Genomic DNA, 17,489 nt, shown 5'->3' with positions numbered 1-17,489 from the left:
GTATATCCCCAAACCTGGACCATTTGCCAAGTTGTTCAGCTGAGCCCTTAAAACCAGGTGGGTCACAGCATCCCTCCCCCCTCAACCTCTTCTCTGAGCCACCCTGCCTTCTTGCTCCATGGCTGTGTTCTGAGGACACAGATTCCCCTACAGCCTTCTCAAGTGGAAGCTGTGTTTTCCCTCAGTGCCCGCTGACCAGGGACCGGTGGTGGGGTCCCCTCCTTGCTCGACCCTTGCCCTTTTGACTTCTTCTTATCTGTCTCCCTCCCCCATCCCCCTGTGCTGTCTGAGCTCCCGGTCCTTCCCCTCTTATTGTTTGGTGGCTTCAGTCGTTGTCTCACTGTCTCCATCAGTCTGGCTCCTCTCATCCAACAGTTGTGTCTTGACTCCACTTCATCTCACACTTGTGGTCCTGTACTGGACTCCACTCCACCATCCCCTCCTGCCCCTCCAGCCGGATGGGCTTTATCTAGTTTGCCAAAGCCCTGCCTTTTGCCGTCAAAAGCCTCTTGTCTGACCCCGCTTTTCTCAGCCTCCTGCTAGCATTTGCCAGAGCCACCCTTTTCTGTCTTCTCAAAACGCTATCTTTTTACGAGGCTTCTGGAACCCCTCACTTAGCAGGATTTCTTCCACACTTGAGGGCCACTCTTCTGAAGAGTATTTGCACTCCCATCCAGCTCTGCTGGGTTCTCCTCCTCTGCTCGTCCTCTAAGCTCTGGAACCCTCCGAGGCTCAGTCTTGGCCCTCTTCAGAGTGATCTCATTTAGTCATATAATTTAAACGCCTTTAGGTATTGATCTCATCCAGAACCTTCTGTGCATGGATTCTCATGTGTTCAATTATGACTACTTTTTTTAATCTATTAAATTGATGGTGAAGCCTTCACCTACAGGCCCTCTCAGTTGATTTCAGATGCAAGAGTCAAGGAGAATCGTTATAGTCCTGGTCTCTTCCCAGTGGGTACTTCTTTAGGAGGCATCCTGAGCTGCTTGCAATGCAGATTCTTTATTTTCTTGCAGCCTCCCAAACCAGCCTTTGCATTCCTAGCCTCTCTGAAATGCACTAGTCGAAACATTGTTTATAAGGCTTTCTGTTTTCATCTCCTGGGAGGCTAAAGCTTTCTTATGTTCTATTTTGGAACTACCGCCAGGATCCCACACCAGTCTGGGCATGGGCCTCTTGTCACCTGTCTCTTTCCTCTGTACCAGTAAGGAGACATTTGGATTAGAAATTGGAAGTCATAGTTCCTATAGATCTCCATCATCACATCTGATAGATTCCTTTGAGCTTGGTCCATGGAGCCTCCTTCCTACTGAAAGAGGATGATGACCACTTCTCTGAGCGTTACCAGCACCTGGGACACATCTTTAAAACCTCCAGCAGCTGTTCGTTGCTCCTCTAGTGCTCTCTCTGGGCACAGGGTCCTGACGAACCTGGTGAAACCCAACTCTCCACATGGTTGATGCCTTCCTCTGGCAGCTCGACACAGTTGGTCAAACGGCATCATTTAGACAGCTGATCACCAGCTCCTTTTTTTTAAAAAAAAATTTTTTTTGAGATCTTACCCATTTTTTCTCCTTCTGTTTTTTTTTTAATTAATTAATTTATTTATTTTGGCTATGTTGGGTCTTCGTTTCTGCGCAAAGGCTTTCTTTAGTTGCGGCGAGCAGGTGCCACTCTTCATCGCGGTGCGCAGGCCTCTCACTATCGCGGCCTCTCTTGTTGCAGAGCACAGGCTCCAGATGCGCAGGCTCAGTAGTTGTGGCTCATGGGCCCAGCCGCTCCGCGGCATGTGGGATCCTCCCAGACCAGGGCCCGAACCCCTGTCCCCTGCACTGGCAGACAGACTCTCAACCACTGCGCCACCCAGGAAGCCCCACCAGCTCCTTCTTGAGGCACTCTCTTCACTTGACCTCAGGACACCACACTCTTGATTTCTTCCTCTCTCATGGCTGCTCTATCACAGTCTTGTTTCCTGGTTCTTCTCCATCTCCCTGTTAGCACACCTCACATGGAGTCCCATAGTCCCACAGAGAGTCATATACATACTGTCACAGTCATACAATCCTATAGTCAGACAGAGGGTCTCACAGAGGCCAGTGCAGAGACACAAAATGACAAAGTCATAGACGCAGTCAAAGGCACAAGCCCATCCTAGGACCTCAGACTGACTCCCAAGCCTGAGACTCCGCACATGCCTCGTCCCTGCCCCGAGGCTCCACTGTCAGCCTCACCCTCAGGCTGGAGTCTGGTCTCAGCCAGGTGCCTCTCACTCACGCTGCAGCCACACTGACTGGAGCTGTGCTCGTCTGGCTCATCCCAGACGGTGTCCACAGCTTCTCAGCTGAAAGGAAGCGGGTATGTCAGTGCTGTGTTTTTAACCCCCTATAAACAGTCTCTTATAATTTGAGCTATAATTTATCTGAGCCTGGAGAACCTTTTAGTGAATCTATGTTATTATCTCTTTGCCCGTATTAGACCCCAGTCCCTGTTTTATGATTTTTCTGTGTCCCTTTGATTATTTGACAAACCTCTTTAGTGGGAGGAGAGAAAAACTGAACACTGTGCTTTACGTTTATCATTTGTGAATATTACAACCTCTTTCCAAACATCAATTATAGCCCATCCTCCTTCTTGCGGTCTCTTTGAATATTATCCTTGTTATGTATCACTTAAGTTTGCCTTATTTTATTCTCAGAGCCTTGTGCTACTGTCTTCGGGCGGGTGAGCGTTAAAGTGACACAGCACAATGTGCTCCTAATGTTTCCAACCCCCTAGGGGTGTCCTGGTGCCCCCTGAATTAATATCCTGGGTCAGGACAGAAGTCTGTAGGTGGTTTGTCACTGTCGCAGCTTCTTGGACATATTTATTGAGGGAGCAGCAGTGCATTTACATCATTGTGTTATTTTTCTTCATCCTCTAGGTAGATGTTGATGCAAAGTCATTGAATTCCAATGATGTTTTTGTCCTGAAATTACGACAAAATAATGGCTACATCTGGAGAGGAAAAGGGGCCAGCCAGGAGGAGGAGAAGGGAGCAGAGTATGTGGCAAGTGTCCTCAAATGTAAAACCACGAGGATTCAGGAAGGCAAGGAACCAGGTGTGTATAGGTGAGGCCAAGGACACTAGCCAGAACTTATATTTGGCATACTTGCTAATCATGTAATTTATTTATTTTTGTCATAAATAGGAACTTTGTAATGGTTGTAGGGCATTAAGAACCCATTCACTAGTTGCAAAAGTGGGTGATGGTACCTACTATATTTAAGTAACTTCTCCTGCTCTATTTAAGTAACTTCTTAACAGTGAAGTTGAGGTGAGATACTATCATTTGTTAAGGTAAAGCAGTACCGACCATATGCTTCTGAAAATGCACTGGCTAACTTGTTGTGTTTTCCACAGAGGAGTTTTGGAATTCCCTTGGAGGGAAAAAAGACTACCAGACCTCTCCCCTGCTAGAAACCCAGGCTGAAGACCATCCACCTCGGCTTTATGCCTGCTCCAACAAAACTGGAAGATTCTTTGTAAGTGTCCCGTGAAACCCTGGGGTAGAACCAGCAGCAGTGGGAGAGATAAGCATTCTGGTGTTGCTCTAACGCGTTCCTGCCCTGATTCTCAGTTTTAGTTTACCTGCAAACCACAGGTGACAATCTTTGCTCCACGCAGGGTCGGTTTAAGAGCCAGTGACATAATGGATGTGAAAGCATCGGAATACTGTAATGTACTGTATTAATCAAGCTCCACTTAAATATATCAGCTGCTTTGCACCTGTGTCAGCATGTGGTCATTTCAGTACGAATATGCGTGTGGTTCGATTCGCTAATTTAATGATTTGATGCTTTCTGTACGCAACAATAGTCTCTCATCAAACTATGTAAATTTTACACTGCAGTTTCCCACGGGAATAAAGAGTTTCACCATGTTGACGGAATAAAAAATATTATGGAAATATTATGATCCTTGGGCAAAATCACAGAAAGCTACACACACACCTGCAAATTAAATGAAATCAGCAGGAATATATATTTTTTAAAATTAATTAATTAATTAATTAATTAATTTATTTATTTTTGGCTGTGTTGGGTATTCGTTTCTGTGCGAGGGCTTTCTCCAGTTTCAGCGAGCGGGGGCCACTCCCCATCACTGTGTGCGGGCCTCTCACTATCATGGCCTCTCTTGTTGCGGAGCACAGGCTCCAGACGCGCAGGCTCAGTAGTTGTGGCTCACGGGCCTAGTCGCTCCGAGGCATGTGGGATCTTCCCAGACCAGGGCTCGAACCCGTGTCCCCTGCATTGGCAGGCAGATTCTCAACCACTGTGCCACCAGGGAGGCCCCAGCAGGAATATTTTATGTCACAGTCATAGTCCCATTCACAAGCTTTGAATTCTAGGCAATTCAAAGTAAAAGTATTTGTGTACAAGAGTGATTGTCTATGGGTCTCTAAAATATCCTGGGCTGTGGCCCCTCATCTCAGTTTAATCACAAAAATTCTGCTTTCTCTGTTTGACGTACTAAGTTTTTGTGTAAATCTTTCATTTAAAGAACAAATTCCTTGCCTATAAAATCTGAACTAAAGATTTGGTCACCAAGTCTTGGTAAATACAAGCTTTACTTTTCAACACACACATGAAAATTTAGTAAGTATTTTCCCAGGTACATTGCATGCTTGAAATAAAATGCTTTGAAGAAGAAACTGCTCATATGTGAACCACACTGGAAGCTTACGTGTGGTTTGACCTAAAAATTAAAGATTTAAATGGTGGATTGTGATAAATATTAGGTGGCTGGGCACCACAGTTGTTCACCTACTTTGCAGGAAATCCATATATTTTATAAACTTGCTGTCAGAAAAATCTGTTGTTTTACTCTTTTGACTGTTGATTTAATTGCATCCAAACAATGGCTTTTTCAGCATATGCTCCTATAATTTCTTATTAGTATTATCTACGAATAATGCTGTAAATAACATGTTTGTTTCCAATGGAGATATATGTTACAAAAATAACACCTAGGCTTTGTTCTTAGGTTAAAAAAATCTATTAGTTTTTCATTTTTGTCATTCACATATTTAAGAGAAATATACTTTTCCTTTACACCTACTCATTTTCTTGTTTGATATTTGGAACGCTAATCCCTTCACATTTTAAGGAAAAGGAGTGTTACTAACAAGTGTTTGATCTCATCATCAGAAAGCAGGCTTTAGACATGTAGATTCATACAATACAGCAGAACCTATTGGTTAAAAGCACAGCTTTTAGAACCATTCTGCCTGTTTGATATCACTTACTTGGCGATATTATTTACTGGCTGTGTGACCCTAGGCTGGTTACTTACCCTCTCTGTGCTATAATTTTCTCATCTGAAAAATGGGGATAATCCTAGTACCTACTTCATAGGGTTGTTGTGAATATTAAATTAGTTGTTGCATATATACAACAGTGCCAGGCATGGAGTAAGTGATATTTAAGGTTTTTGCTTTTTTTAAGCATTATGTAATTGGTAATTATTCTGTAAAAAGAAAATATAAACAAATTTGCCCTCTGTAAATGGTTAGTGTTTGTTTTTTGTGTAACAATCTCAAAATGTCATCAGATTACAACAAACAGGTATTGTCATGCTCAGGGGGCTTCAGGTTGGGGTCATGCCTGTTCTTCCCAGGACAGAGCCCAGGAGCACAGGAGGGCCCCTGAGTCGCATTTGCTAGTATGACAAGGGCAAGGCCACAGTCAACTTCACCTGCAGAGTCACACAGTAGAGGGAAGGAGCAAACCATAATCCAATTTACCATACCTTCCTAAGGATCAAGGGGGGGTTCATCCAGAATTCTTTTAAAAATTTGAACTTTGGATTAATGCATGCCTGCTGGTAATGGGTGCATTAAACTAACCCTCCCCATTACCCTTTAACGTTAACTACGGAGAACACAATTTAACCCATTTAAAATAAAAATAATGAAGCTTTGCATATGGAATATTGTTATAATATCATCTTATGGAAAATGATTGATTCATAAAAATGACCAGACTTGCTGATTTTATTAAAATAATCTTGACCTACAAAATGAAAGATGATTTAATACCCAGATCATAAACTTAAATGTCTTTAGGAACTAGGAAGGCAAGAGAAATCTAGAAATCTGTGAAGCAACTTGTCATAAGGAAGTAGAATTAGAGACAACTGTGGCCAGATTGACTGTACATGGTCTCTCTAAGGCCATACGCAATGTTTATGTTAAGCACTGTCCTCCCCAAATAAGATACCCTGAGTTTGCGATACCTGATTAAACAGACAAACAATTATTTAAATCTTTAACTGCCCAAAAGGAAGAAAAAAATGGCTACCAAACTTTTTTTTTGCTATGCTCCAAATAATACAAGGCGTTTGTATCCCGTATATTAGAAAAATCACTGCTTGACTGTTTGGTCATCAAGCTTTTTTATACATTTCAGGTTGAAGAGGTTCCAGGAGAGTTCACCCAGGATGATTTAGCAGAAGATGATGTCATGTTACTAGATGCTTGGGAACAGGTAAAGCTGTATTTTGTTCATAGCAAGAGAGTGTACTTATAGTTGGGACCTGACACAACCTGCTTTGAGAAATAGCAAGTCTACTAATAAACGGACCCATGGATTTAGGCTGTATTTAAAAGAAACTCTCCAGAGTTTGGCAAAAAATAAAACCAGTGTGGCAAGTTGGTTTCTTAATATGGAAATAATTCCACGGCTACCATCTTTGGCTGTATAGTTTTGGCCAAAAATCCCTTACTTTTCATTTATTTGTAAAATTCACTCATTCATAATTTATTCATACATTCATTCAGCCACTCATTTAAGTAATAAATGCATTAGTTGGTTGCAATGCATGGGGGGGCACGATGCTTCAGGAAGACCAAAATATTCAGAATTTCTCTTGAAATTTGACAAAAAGTCCTAGGAGACCCCTTCCCTGCGGAAGGAATAGACACAGAATAGTTTTGAATCTACACAGTAAAATATATTACTGTTATGTATATATCTTTATTTGATAGAAAATTAATGGCGATTTTATATGTCACATCTGTTAGCTGTTTTCTCCTGTGAAAGGGAAAAATAAATATGTTAGGAGCTAAATCATATAGAACAATTATAAAACACTTATCTGAATTAGGCCTAGTCTTAGAGCCAACCACAGAGACTTGTTACTTTTAGGTTTGTTCTTACTTGCTAAGTCATTCAGTTATATTACAACTTAGCTTCTTGGTTTAGAATTACCATATTTGAGTTTGGGATCTAGTCACAGATTCTCCCTAAGTGAATGGATCACTTATTTCTAGATGTGAAATTTAAAACCTTATGTCAATAAAACACCTTTGTGTATTTAAGAATTATAAGAATGTTTCCTTATTCAGAAGAATTTAATCTTTTCCATTTGTAGTCAGCTCTGTTGCTTCCATAATCATGGATACTTCAGAATATTTCCTGTACTACACTTCATTTGTTTTTCAATCATACTTTTCATTTACATGGCCATGCTGTCATGGTTTGTTCTGTCCCTGCAAGCAAATATTCTAGCACTTTCAGTATGCATTATAATGTAATCAAAATTAATTTGACCAAAATTTCTCTGCCAACAAATGATTTTAAAGTGATTTAAATATAAGGGAATTCAGGAGAATTTTTCATCATTGAAGCAGAAAACCTACACATTTGACAAGAAGGATACATACAGAACATATATCTGTTTTTAAGAATCAGTATTTAAATATTAAACATTATAGCACTTTTACCAAAGTGTGACAGGATACAATACCATAGGACAAGAACCCTAGGGCTAAGTTAGGTGATCCTAAAGGGAGTCTGTGGTGCCCACAAACAAGCTACATATGGTTTCCCCAGGGTAATAGTATGGGTATACTGACTGCCTTACACACCCCACGGTTGAGTGCAAAAAAACAGCCAATGTGTGGTTTTAAGGAAAGCTCACTTAATAACTAGAAAATACTATATAAACATAAAATACCAGAATGTGAAATCTGGAGTCAAACTGGCTGGATATAAATTTAGACGTCTCTTAGTAAGTGTATACATTAGGAAAATGATTGAACCTCTCTGCACCTCCATCTCCACACCCCTGACTTTGGGGTTGTTGTGAAGATTAAGTGGGATTGTATGAGAAGCACTTTGCATAAGGCTTGCACCACATCTACACTCCCAAAACAATGTGTATTATTATTGCTTCATTTTTCAGATTTTTATTTGGATTGGAAAAGACGCCAATGAAGTTGAGAGATCAGAATCTCTGAAGTCTGGTAAGCTAGATCCCGTGGGCAATTATGACAGTAATTCTGAACAGGTGTTACCAAGTTCCTGACCTCTTTTTACCACGTCCTCCAAAACCACGTATCAAAACCAAGAAGAATCTTAGCTTTCATCTTCAGAACTAAAGAGAAATGGAATTTTTTTTAAACTGAAGAATTTCAGAAAAGGAACAAGAAAAATATTTTGTTATGTAATTTAGGATGTAATTATATCAATTTAATCTGAAAATTTTTAATTCACTTAAACACTTTTTTTTTTATTATGGAAATAGTAAAACCTCCATAACTGTGGTAACTTAGATTTTTTTTTTAACATCTTTATTGGAGTATAATTGCTTTACAATGGTGTGTTAGTTTCTGCTTTATGACAAAGTGAATCAGTTATACATATACATATGTTCCCATATCTCTTCCCTCTTGCATCTCCCTCCCTCCCACCCTCCCTATCCCACCCCTCTAGGTGGTCACAAAGCACCGAGCTGATCTCCCTGTGCTATGCGGCTGCTTCCCACTAGCTATCTATTTTACATTTGATAGTGTATATATGTCCATGCCACTCTCTCACTTTGTCCCAGTTTACCCTTCCCCCTCCCCGTGTCCTCAAGTCCATTCTCTAGTAGGTCTGTGTCTTTATTCCCATCTTGCCCCTAGGTTCTTCATGACCTTTTTTTTTTCTTTCTTAGATTCCATATATATGTGTTAGCTTACGGTATTTGTTTTTCTCTTTCTGACTTACTTCACTCTGTATGACAGACTCTAGGTCCATCCACCTCACTGCAAATAACTCAATTTCGTTTATTTTTATGGCGAGTAATACTCCATTGTATATATGTGCCACATCTTCTTTATCCATTCATCTGTCATTGGACACTTAGGTTGCTTCCATGTCCTGGCTATTGTAAATAGAGCTGCAATGAACATTTTGGTACATGACTTTTTTGAATTATGGTTTTCTCAGGGTATATGCCCAGTAGTGGGATTGCTGGGTCGTATGGTAGTTCTATTTTTAGTTTTTTAAGGAACCTCCATACTGTTCTCCATAGTGGCTGTATCAATTTACATTCCCACCAACAGTGCAAGAGGATTCCCTTTTCTCCACACCCTCTCTAGCATTTATTGTTTGTAGATCTTTTGATGATGGCCATTCTGACAGGTGTGAGATGATATCGCATTGTAGTTTTGATTTGCATTTCTCTAATGATTAATGATGTTGAGCATTCTTTCATGTGTTTGTTGGCCATCTGTATGTTTTCTTTGGAGAAATGTCTATTTAGGTCTTCTGCCCATTTTTGGATTGGGTTGTTTGTTTTTTTGATATTGAGCTGCATGAGCTGCTTGTAAATTTTGGAGATTAACCCTTTGTCAGTTGTTTCATTCGCAAATATTTTCTCCCATCGTGAGGGTTGTCTTTTCGCCTTGTTTATGGTTTCCTTTGCTGTGCAAAAGCTTTTAAGCTTCATTAGGTCCCATTTGTTTATTTTTGTTTTTATTTCCATTTCTCTACGAGGTAGGTCAAAAAGGATCTTGCTGTGATTTATGTCATAGAGTGTTCTGCCTATGTTTTCCTCTAGGAGTTTCATAGTGTCTGGCCTTACATTTAGGTCTTTAATCCATTTTGAGTTTATTTTTGTGTATGGTGTTAGGGAGTGTTCTAATTTCATACTTTTATATGTAGCTGTCCAGTTTTCCCAGCACCACTTATTGAACAGGCTGTCTTTTCTCCACTGTGTATTCTTGCCTCCTTTATCAAAGATAAGGTGACCATATGTGTGTGGGTTTATCTCTGGGCTTTCTATCCTGTTCCATTGATCTATATTTCTGTTTTTGTGCCAGTATCATACTGTCTTGATTACTGTAGCTTTGCAGTATAGTCTGAAGTCAGAGAGCCTGATTCCTCCAGCTCCGTTTTTCTTTCTCAAGATTGCTTTGGCTATTTGGGGTCTTTTGTGTTTCCATACAAATTGTGATATTTTTTGTTCTAGTTCTGTGAAAAATGCCAGTGGTAGTTTGATAGGGATTGCATTGAACCTGTAGATTGCTTTGGGTAGTAGAGTCATTTTCACAATGTTGATTCTTCCAATCCAAGAACATGGTATATCTCTTCATCTATTTGTATCATCTTTAATTTCTTTCATCAGTGTCTTATAATTTTCTGCATACAGGTCTTTTGTCTCCTTAGGTAGGTTTATTCCTAGATATTTTATTCTTTTTGTTGCAGTGGTAAATGGGAGTGTTTTCTTAATTTCACTTTCAGATTTTTTATCATTAGTGTATAGGAATGCAAGAGATTTCTGTGCATTAATTTTGTATCCTGCTACTTTCCCAAATTCATTGATTAGCTCTAGTAGTTTTCTGGTAGCATCTTTAGGGTTCTCTATGTATAGTGTCATGTCATCTGCAGACAGTGACAGCTCTACTTCTTCTTTTCCGAGTTGGATTCCTTTTATTTCTTTTTCTTCTCTGATTGCTGTGGCTAAAACTCCAAAACTATGTTGAATAATAGTGGTGAGAGTGGGCAACCTTGTCTTGTTCCTGATCTTAGTGGAAATGGTTTCAGTTTCTCACCATTGAGGATGATGTTGGCTGTGGGTTTGTCATATATGGCCTTTATTATGTTGAGGAAAGTTCCCTCTATGCCTACTTTCTGCAGGGCTTTTATCGTAAATGGGTGTTGAATTTTGTCGAAAGCTTTCTCTGCATCTATTGAGATGATCATATGGTTTTTCTCCTTCAATTTGTCAATATGGTGTATCACATTGATTGATTTGCGTATATAGAAGAATCCTTGCATTCCTGGGATAAACCCCACTTGATCATGGTGTATGATCCTTTTAATGTGCTGTTGGATTCTGTTTGTTAGTATTTTGTTGAGGATTTGTGCATCTAAGTTCATCAGTGATATTGGCCTGTAGTTTTCTTTCTTTGTGACATGTTTGTCTGGTTTTGGTATCAGGGTGGTGGTGGCCTCGTAGAATGAGTTTGGGAGTGTTCCTCCCTCTGCTATATTTTGGAAGAGTTTGAGAAGGATAGGTGTTAGCTCTTCTCTAAATGTTTGATAGAATTCGCCTGTGAAGCCATCTGGTCCTGGGCTTTTGTTTGTTGGAAATTTTTAAATCACAGTTTCAATTTCAGTGCTTGTGATTGGTCTGTTCATATTTTCTATTTCTTCCTGGTTCAATCTTGGAAGGTTGTGCACTTCTAAGAATTTGTCCATTTCTTCCAGGTTGTCCATTTTATTGGCATAGAGTTGCTTGTAGTAATCTCTCATGATCCTTGGTATTTCTGCAGTGTCAGTGGTTACTTCTCCTTTTTCATTTCTAATTCTATTGATTTGAGTCTTCTCCCTTTTTTTCTGGATGAGTCTGGCTAATGGTTTATCAATTTTGTTTATCTTCTCAAAGAACCAGCTTTTAATTTTATTGATCTTTGCTATCGTTTCCTTAATTTCTTTTTGATTTATTTCTCATCTGATCATTATGATTTCTTTCCTTCTGCTAACTTGTGGTGTTTTTTGTTCTTCTTTCTCTAATTGCTTTAGGTGTAAGGTTAGGTTGTTTATTTGAGATGTTTCTTGTTTCTTAAGGTAGGATTGTATTGCTATGAACTTCCCTCTTAGAACTGCTTTTGCTGCATCCCATAGGTTTTGGGTCGTTGTGTTTTCATTATCATTTGTTTCTAGGTATTTTTTGATTTCCTCTTTGATTTCTCCAGTGATCTCTTGGTTATTAAGTAGTGTGTTGTTTAGCCTCCACGTGTTTGTATTTCTTACAGATTTTTTCCTGTAATTGATATCTAGTCTCATAGCGTTGTGGTCGGAAAAGATACTTGATACAATTTCAATTTTCTTAAATTTACCAAGGCTTGATTTGTGACCCAAGATATGATCTATCCTGGAGAATGTTCCATGAGCACTTGAGAAGAATGTGTAGTCTGTTGTTTTTGGATGGAATGTCCTATAAATATCAATTAAGTCCATCTTGTTTAATGTATCATTTAAAGCTTGTGTTTCCTTATTTATTTTCATTTTGGATGATCTGTCCATTGGTGAAAGTGGGGTGTTAAAGTCCCCTACTATGATTGTGTTACTGTGGATTTCCCCTTTTATGGCTGTTAGTATCTGCCTTATGTATTGAGGTGCTCCTATGTTGGGTGCATAAATATTTACAATTGTTATATCTTCTTGGATCGATCCCTTGATCATTATGTAGTGTCCTTCTTTGTCTCTTGTAATAGTCTTTATTTTAAAGTCTATTCTGTCTTATATGAGAATTGCTACTCCAGCTTTCTTTTGATTTCCATTTGCATGGAATATCTTTTTCCATCCCCTCACTTTCAGTCTGTATGTGTCCCTAGGTCTGAAGTGGGTCTCCTGTAGACAGCATATATACGGGTTTTGCTTTTGTATCCATTCAACCAGTCTATGTCTTTTGGTTGGAGCATTTAATCCATTTACATTTAAGGTAGTTATCGCTATGTATGTTCCTATTACCATTTTATTAATTGTTTTGGGTTTGTTATTGTAGGTCTTTTCCTTCTCTTGTGTTTCCTGCCTAGAGAAGTTCCTTTAGCATTTTTTGTAAAGCTGGTTTGGTAGTGCTGAATTCTCTTAGCTTTTGCTTGTTTGTAAAGGTTTTAATTTCTCCATCAAATCTGAATGAGATCCTTGCTGGGTAGAGTAATCTTGGTTGTAGGTTTTTCTCCTTCATCACTTTAAATATGTCCTGCCACTCCCTTCTGGCTTGCAGAGTTTCTGCTGAAAGATCAGCTGTTAACCTTATGGGGATTCCCGTATTTGTTATTTGTTGTTTTTCCCTTGCTGCTTTTAATATTTTGTCTTTGTATTTAATTTTTGATAGTTTGATTAATATGTGTCTTGGCGTGTTTCTCCTTGGGTTTATCCTGTATGGGACTCTCTGCGCTTCCTGGACTGGATTTACTAATTCCTTTCCCATATTAGGGAAGTTTTCAACTATAATCTCTTCAAATACTTTCTCAGTCCCTTTCTTTTTCTCATCTTCTTCTGGGACTCCTATAATTTGAATGTTGGTGCGTTTAATGTTGTTCCAGAGGTCTGTGAGACTGTCCTCAGTTCTTTTCATTCTTTTTTCTTTATTCTGCTCTGCAGTAGTTATTTCCACTATTTTATCTTCCAGGTCACTTATCCGTTCTTCTGCCTCAGTTATTCTGCTATTGATCCCTTCTAGAGAATTTTAAATTTCATTTATTGTGTTGTTCATCATTGTTTGTTTGCTCTTTAGTTCTTCTAGGTCCTTGTTAAACGTTTCTTGTATTTTCTCTATTCTATTTCCAAGATTTTGGATCACCTTTACTATCATTTTTCTGAATTCTTTTTCAGGTAGACTGCCCATTTCCTCTTCATTTGTTAGGTCTGGTGGGTTTTTGCCTTGCTCTTTCATCTGCTGTGTGTTTTTCTGTCTTCTCATTTTGCTTAACTTACTGTGTTTGGGGTCTCCTTTTCGCAGGCTGCAGGTTCGTAGTTCCCGTTGTTTTTGGTGTCTGTCCCCAGTGGCTAAGGTTGGTTCAGTGGGTTGTGTAGGCTTCCTAGTGGAGGGGACTAGTGCCTGTGTTCTGGTGGATGAGGCTGGATCTTGTCTTTCTGGTGGGCAGGTCCACATCTGGTGGTGTGTTTTAGGGTGTCTGTGGGCTTATGATTTTAGGCAGCCTCTCTGCTAATGGATGGGGCTGTGTTCCTGTCTTGCTAGTTGTTTGGCATAGGGTGTCCAGCCCTATAGCTTGCTGGTCATTGAGTGAAGCTGGGTCTTGGTGTTGAGTTGGAGATCTCTGGGAGATTTCTGCCATTTGATATTACATGGAGCTGGGAGGTCTCTTGTGGATCAGTGTCCTGAAGTTGGCTCTCCCACCTCAGAGGCACAGCCCTGATGCCTGGCTGGAGCACCAAGAGCCTTTCATCCACGTGGCTCAGAATAAAAGGGAGAAAAAAATAGAAAGAAAGAAGATACAATAAAATAAAGTAAAATAAAATAAAATAGTTATTAAAATAAGAAATAAAAAATAATTTTTAAGAAAAATATTTTTAAAAGTAAAAAAAACAATGGACGGATAGAACCCTAGGACAAATGGCAAAAGCAAAGCTATACAGACAAAATCACACACAGTAGCATACACATACACACTCACAAAAAGAGAAAAAGGGAGAAAAAATATATATATCTTTGCTCCCAAAGCCCACCTCCTCAATTTGGGATGATTCGTTGTCTATTCAGGTATTCCACAGATGCAGGTACATCAAGTTGATTGTGGAGATTTAATTTGCTGCTCCTGAGGCTGCTGGGAGAGATTTCCCTTTCTATTCTTTGTTGGCACAGCTCCTGGGGTTCAGCTTTGGATTTGGACCCGCCTCTGCGTGTAGGTCGCCTGGGCGCGTCTGTTCTTCACTCAGACAGGACGGGGTTAGAGGAGCAGCTGATTCGGGGGCTCTGGCTCACTCAGGCCGGGGGAGGGAGGGGTACGGATGCGGGGCGAGCCTGCGGCGGCAGAGGCCGGCGTGATGTTGCACCAGCCTGAGGCATGCCGTGCGTTCTCCTGGGGAAGTTGTCCCCGGATCACGGGAGCCTGGCCGTGGCGGGCTGCACAGGCTCCCGGGAGGGGATAGTGACCTGTGCTCGCACACAGGCTTCTTGGTGGCGGCAGCAGCAGCCTTAGCGTCTCATGCCTGTCTCTGGGGTCTGCGCTGAGAGCCGCGGCTCGCGCCCGTCTATGGAGCTCCTTTAAGGGGTGCTCTGAATCCCCTCTCCTTGCGCACCAAGAAACAAAGAGGCAAGAAAAAGTCTCTTGCCTCTTCGGCAGCTCCAGACATTTTCCCGGACTCCCTCCCGGCTAGCTGTGGCACATTAGCCCTTTTCAGGCTGTGTTCACGCAGCCAACCCCAGTCCTCTCCCTGGGATCCAACTGAAGCCCAAGCCTCAGCTCCCAACCCCCACCCGCCCCGGCGGGTGAGCAGACAAGCCTCTCGGGCTGGTGAGTGCTGGTCGGCACCGATCCTCTGTGCGGGAATCTCTCTGCTTTGCCCTCCGCACCCCTGTGGCTGCGCTCTCCTCCATGACTCCGAAGCTTCCTCCCTCCGCCACCCGCAGTCTCCGCCCGAGACGGGGCTTCTTAGTGTGTGGAGACCTTTCCTCCTTCACAGCTCCCTCCCACTGGTGCAGGTCCTGTCCCTATTCTTTTGTCTCTTTTTTCTTTTTTCTTTTGACCTACCCAGGTACGTGGGGAGTTTCTTGCCTTTTGGGAGGTCTAAGTTCTTCTGCCAGTGTTCAGCGGGTGTTCTGTAGGAGTTGTTCCACATGTAGATGTATTTCTGATGTATTTGTGGAGAGGAAGGTGATCTCCGCGTCTTACTCTTCCGCCATCTTGAAGCTCCTCCAACTTAGATTTTTATAAATTCCTTTTGAGGAATGCTGTTTTTTCTGGCACAGTTTTTTTGTGTGTGTTTGTGGGGGTTTTTTTTGTATTATTGCAAAGTAAAGAATAATTATGCTGTAAGAATAATTCCATAAAATTTGGAATTTTTTCAGGCAATAATGAGACTCTCATGCACATTCCATGGCAGATGAGAGAAGACAATAAGGAATTGTTCATATGGAGTAGCATTGGCTACTTTAGGGCAATGAAAATTTGATTTATTACTTTTATTGGCAGGCTTTTCATTCTTTAGTTATTTTACTTTAATTGAAACTAACTAACTTTGTCTTTTAAACTCTTTTTAGCCAAAATATACCTTGAGACAGACCCTTCTGGAAGAGACAAGGGGACGCCGATTGTCATCATAAAACAGGGCCATGAGCCATCTACATTCACAGGCTGGTTCCTGGGCTGGGATTCCAGCAGGTGGTAAACTGAGTTTTGTAGGAAAAAGCAAGCAAACAAACATTATGGGGCAGCTGTCCCATTGCTGTTTGGTGGGGAGAAAGGGGGAGATGTTTGTTTGTTTGACTTTAGAAAATTAACCTCAGCCATGTGGCTATTTTTTAATGCTTAGTACTGGTTTGAAATTTCTTTTAAACTGGAATTTTCTTACGTTAATGTTTTTAAATAACTTAAAGTAAACTTTTGTTATGGACCAGTATTAGCTCTGCTGGATGCTGGCTTATATCTTTTATATGACCTTTTAAAGGAGAAAAGCTATGCGCAGTCTAGGGGAGTTTGTCAGGAAATTTTACAATTCAGGAGTGATTAGCCAAACTTGTACTTTAATATATCAGAGAAGAAAGTTATAAATGCCTTTGGGGTTATTCTCCTTTCTGTGTGTTGTGTTCAGAAGAATCGCATAGTTGCAGTAAGGTTTCCATTAAGATAGCTTTAAAAGTTTGTTGTTTTCCTTCTTTAGCCAATGTGACTTTGATACCATTAACTCTTAAGTGTCATTTTCTTTTTTTTTTTTTAAGTTTTTGGCCGCACCCCACGGCATGTGGGATCTTAGTTCCCCAACCAGGGATTGAACCCACGCCTCCTGCATTGGAAGGCAGAGTCTTAACCACTGGACCACCGGGGAAGTCCCAAGTGTCATTTTCTAGGAGAAACTTTACCTTTTTGGCCTTTTAAAAAGCCTTTGAAAGCACAGCTCTTTCATGACAAAATAATTTGTATTCATATCCACTTTTATATATATCTATATATTTGACAGTACATGTTTAATATCACAAAAGATATGTACAAAAATATCTCACTAATCCTGTCTTTCCTCATTAAAATACATCTTTTTGAAAAGGTTGTTGTGACATTTTATTCAAGTGTGATGTGTCAGTTAATTACACAGTTAACCTTAAGGTTACAAATACTTTTATGCATAAATAAATATGAATTTAATTTAAAAAAATTCATTCTCATTACATAGTCAAAATTAAACTTTTCCATGGTTATATAATTTTCAACTTTAAATGCCACAGTGCAAATGAAACCTGGGTCCTGTTAAAAAATACACAGAAGCATATTAACAGTTTTAAGAGGTTTTTTTGAGCAAAAATCGATTTGGATCGGGCAGCGCCAAACCGAACACTCCAGGGAGACTTTCGTGGAGAAAAGGAGGAAACAAAGCAAGGAAATTACTAGTGATTGGCTACAGCTTGAAGCGTAGTTGACTGTGATTGGTTGTGCGTAGGTTTGGATTTCGTAACCGTGAGGCATTTACAGGCTTAGATTTTGATTTGCATAAGT

At 40.4% G+C, this 17,489-nt stretch overlaps 1 protein-coding gene across 3 annotated transcripts in view; it reads left to right on the top strand.

The window, feature by feature from the left end:
* The window catches only part of SCIN (scinderin), a 111,523-nt gene extending 94,481 nt beyond the window's left edge, over window positions 1-17,042 (top strand). For all 3 annotated transcript variants that reach the window (XM_082398333.1, XM_082398332.1, XM_082398334.1), the window contains exons 12-16: window positions 2,924-3,101; window positions 3,404-3,525; window positions 6,451-6,528; window positions 8,228-8,288; window positions 16,043-17,042. In XM_082398333.1, the coding sequence (XP_082254459.1) occupies window positions 2,924-3,101; window positions 3,404-3,525; window positions 6,451-6,528; window positions 8,228-8,288; window positions 16,043-16,170 (567 nt within the window). In that variant the 3' untranslated portion in view covers window positions 16,171-17,042. The remainder of the gene's footprint in view (window positions 1-2,923; window positions 3,102-3,403; window positions 3,526-6,450; window positions 6,529-8,227; window positions 8,289-16,042) is intronic.
* The last annotated feature ends 447 nt before the right edge of the window (window positions 17,043-17,489 follow it).

The sequence above is a fragment of the Balaenoptera borealis genome (genome assembly GCF_965194805.1).
Source record: "Balaenoptera borealis genome assembly, chromosome: 7".
Taxonomy (NCBI): domain Eukaryota; kingdom Metazoa; phylum Chordata; class Mammalia; order Artiodactyla; family Balaenopteridae; genus Balaenoptera; species Balaenoptera borealis.
This window is presented reverse-complemented; position numbering and strand designations above follow the sequence as displayed.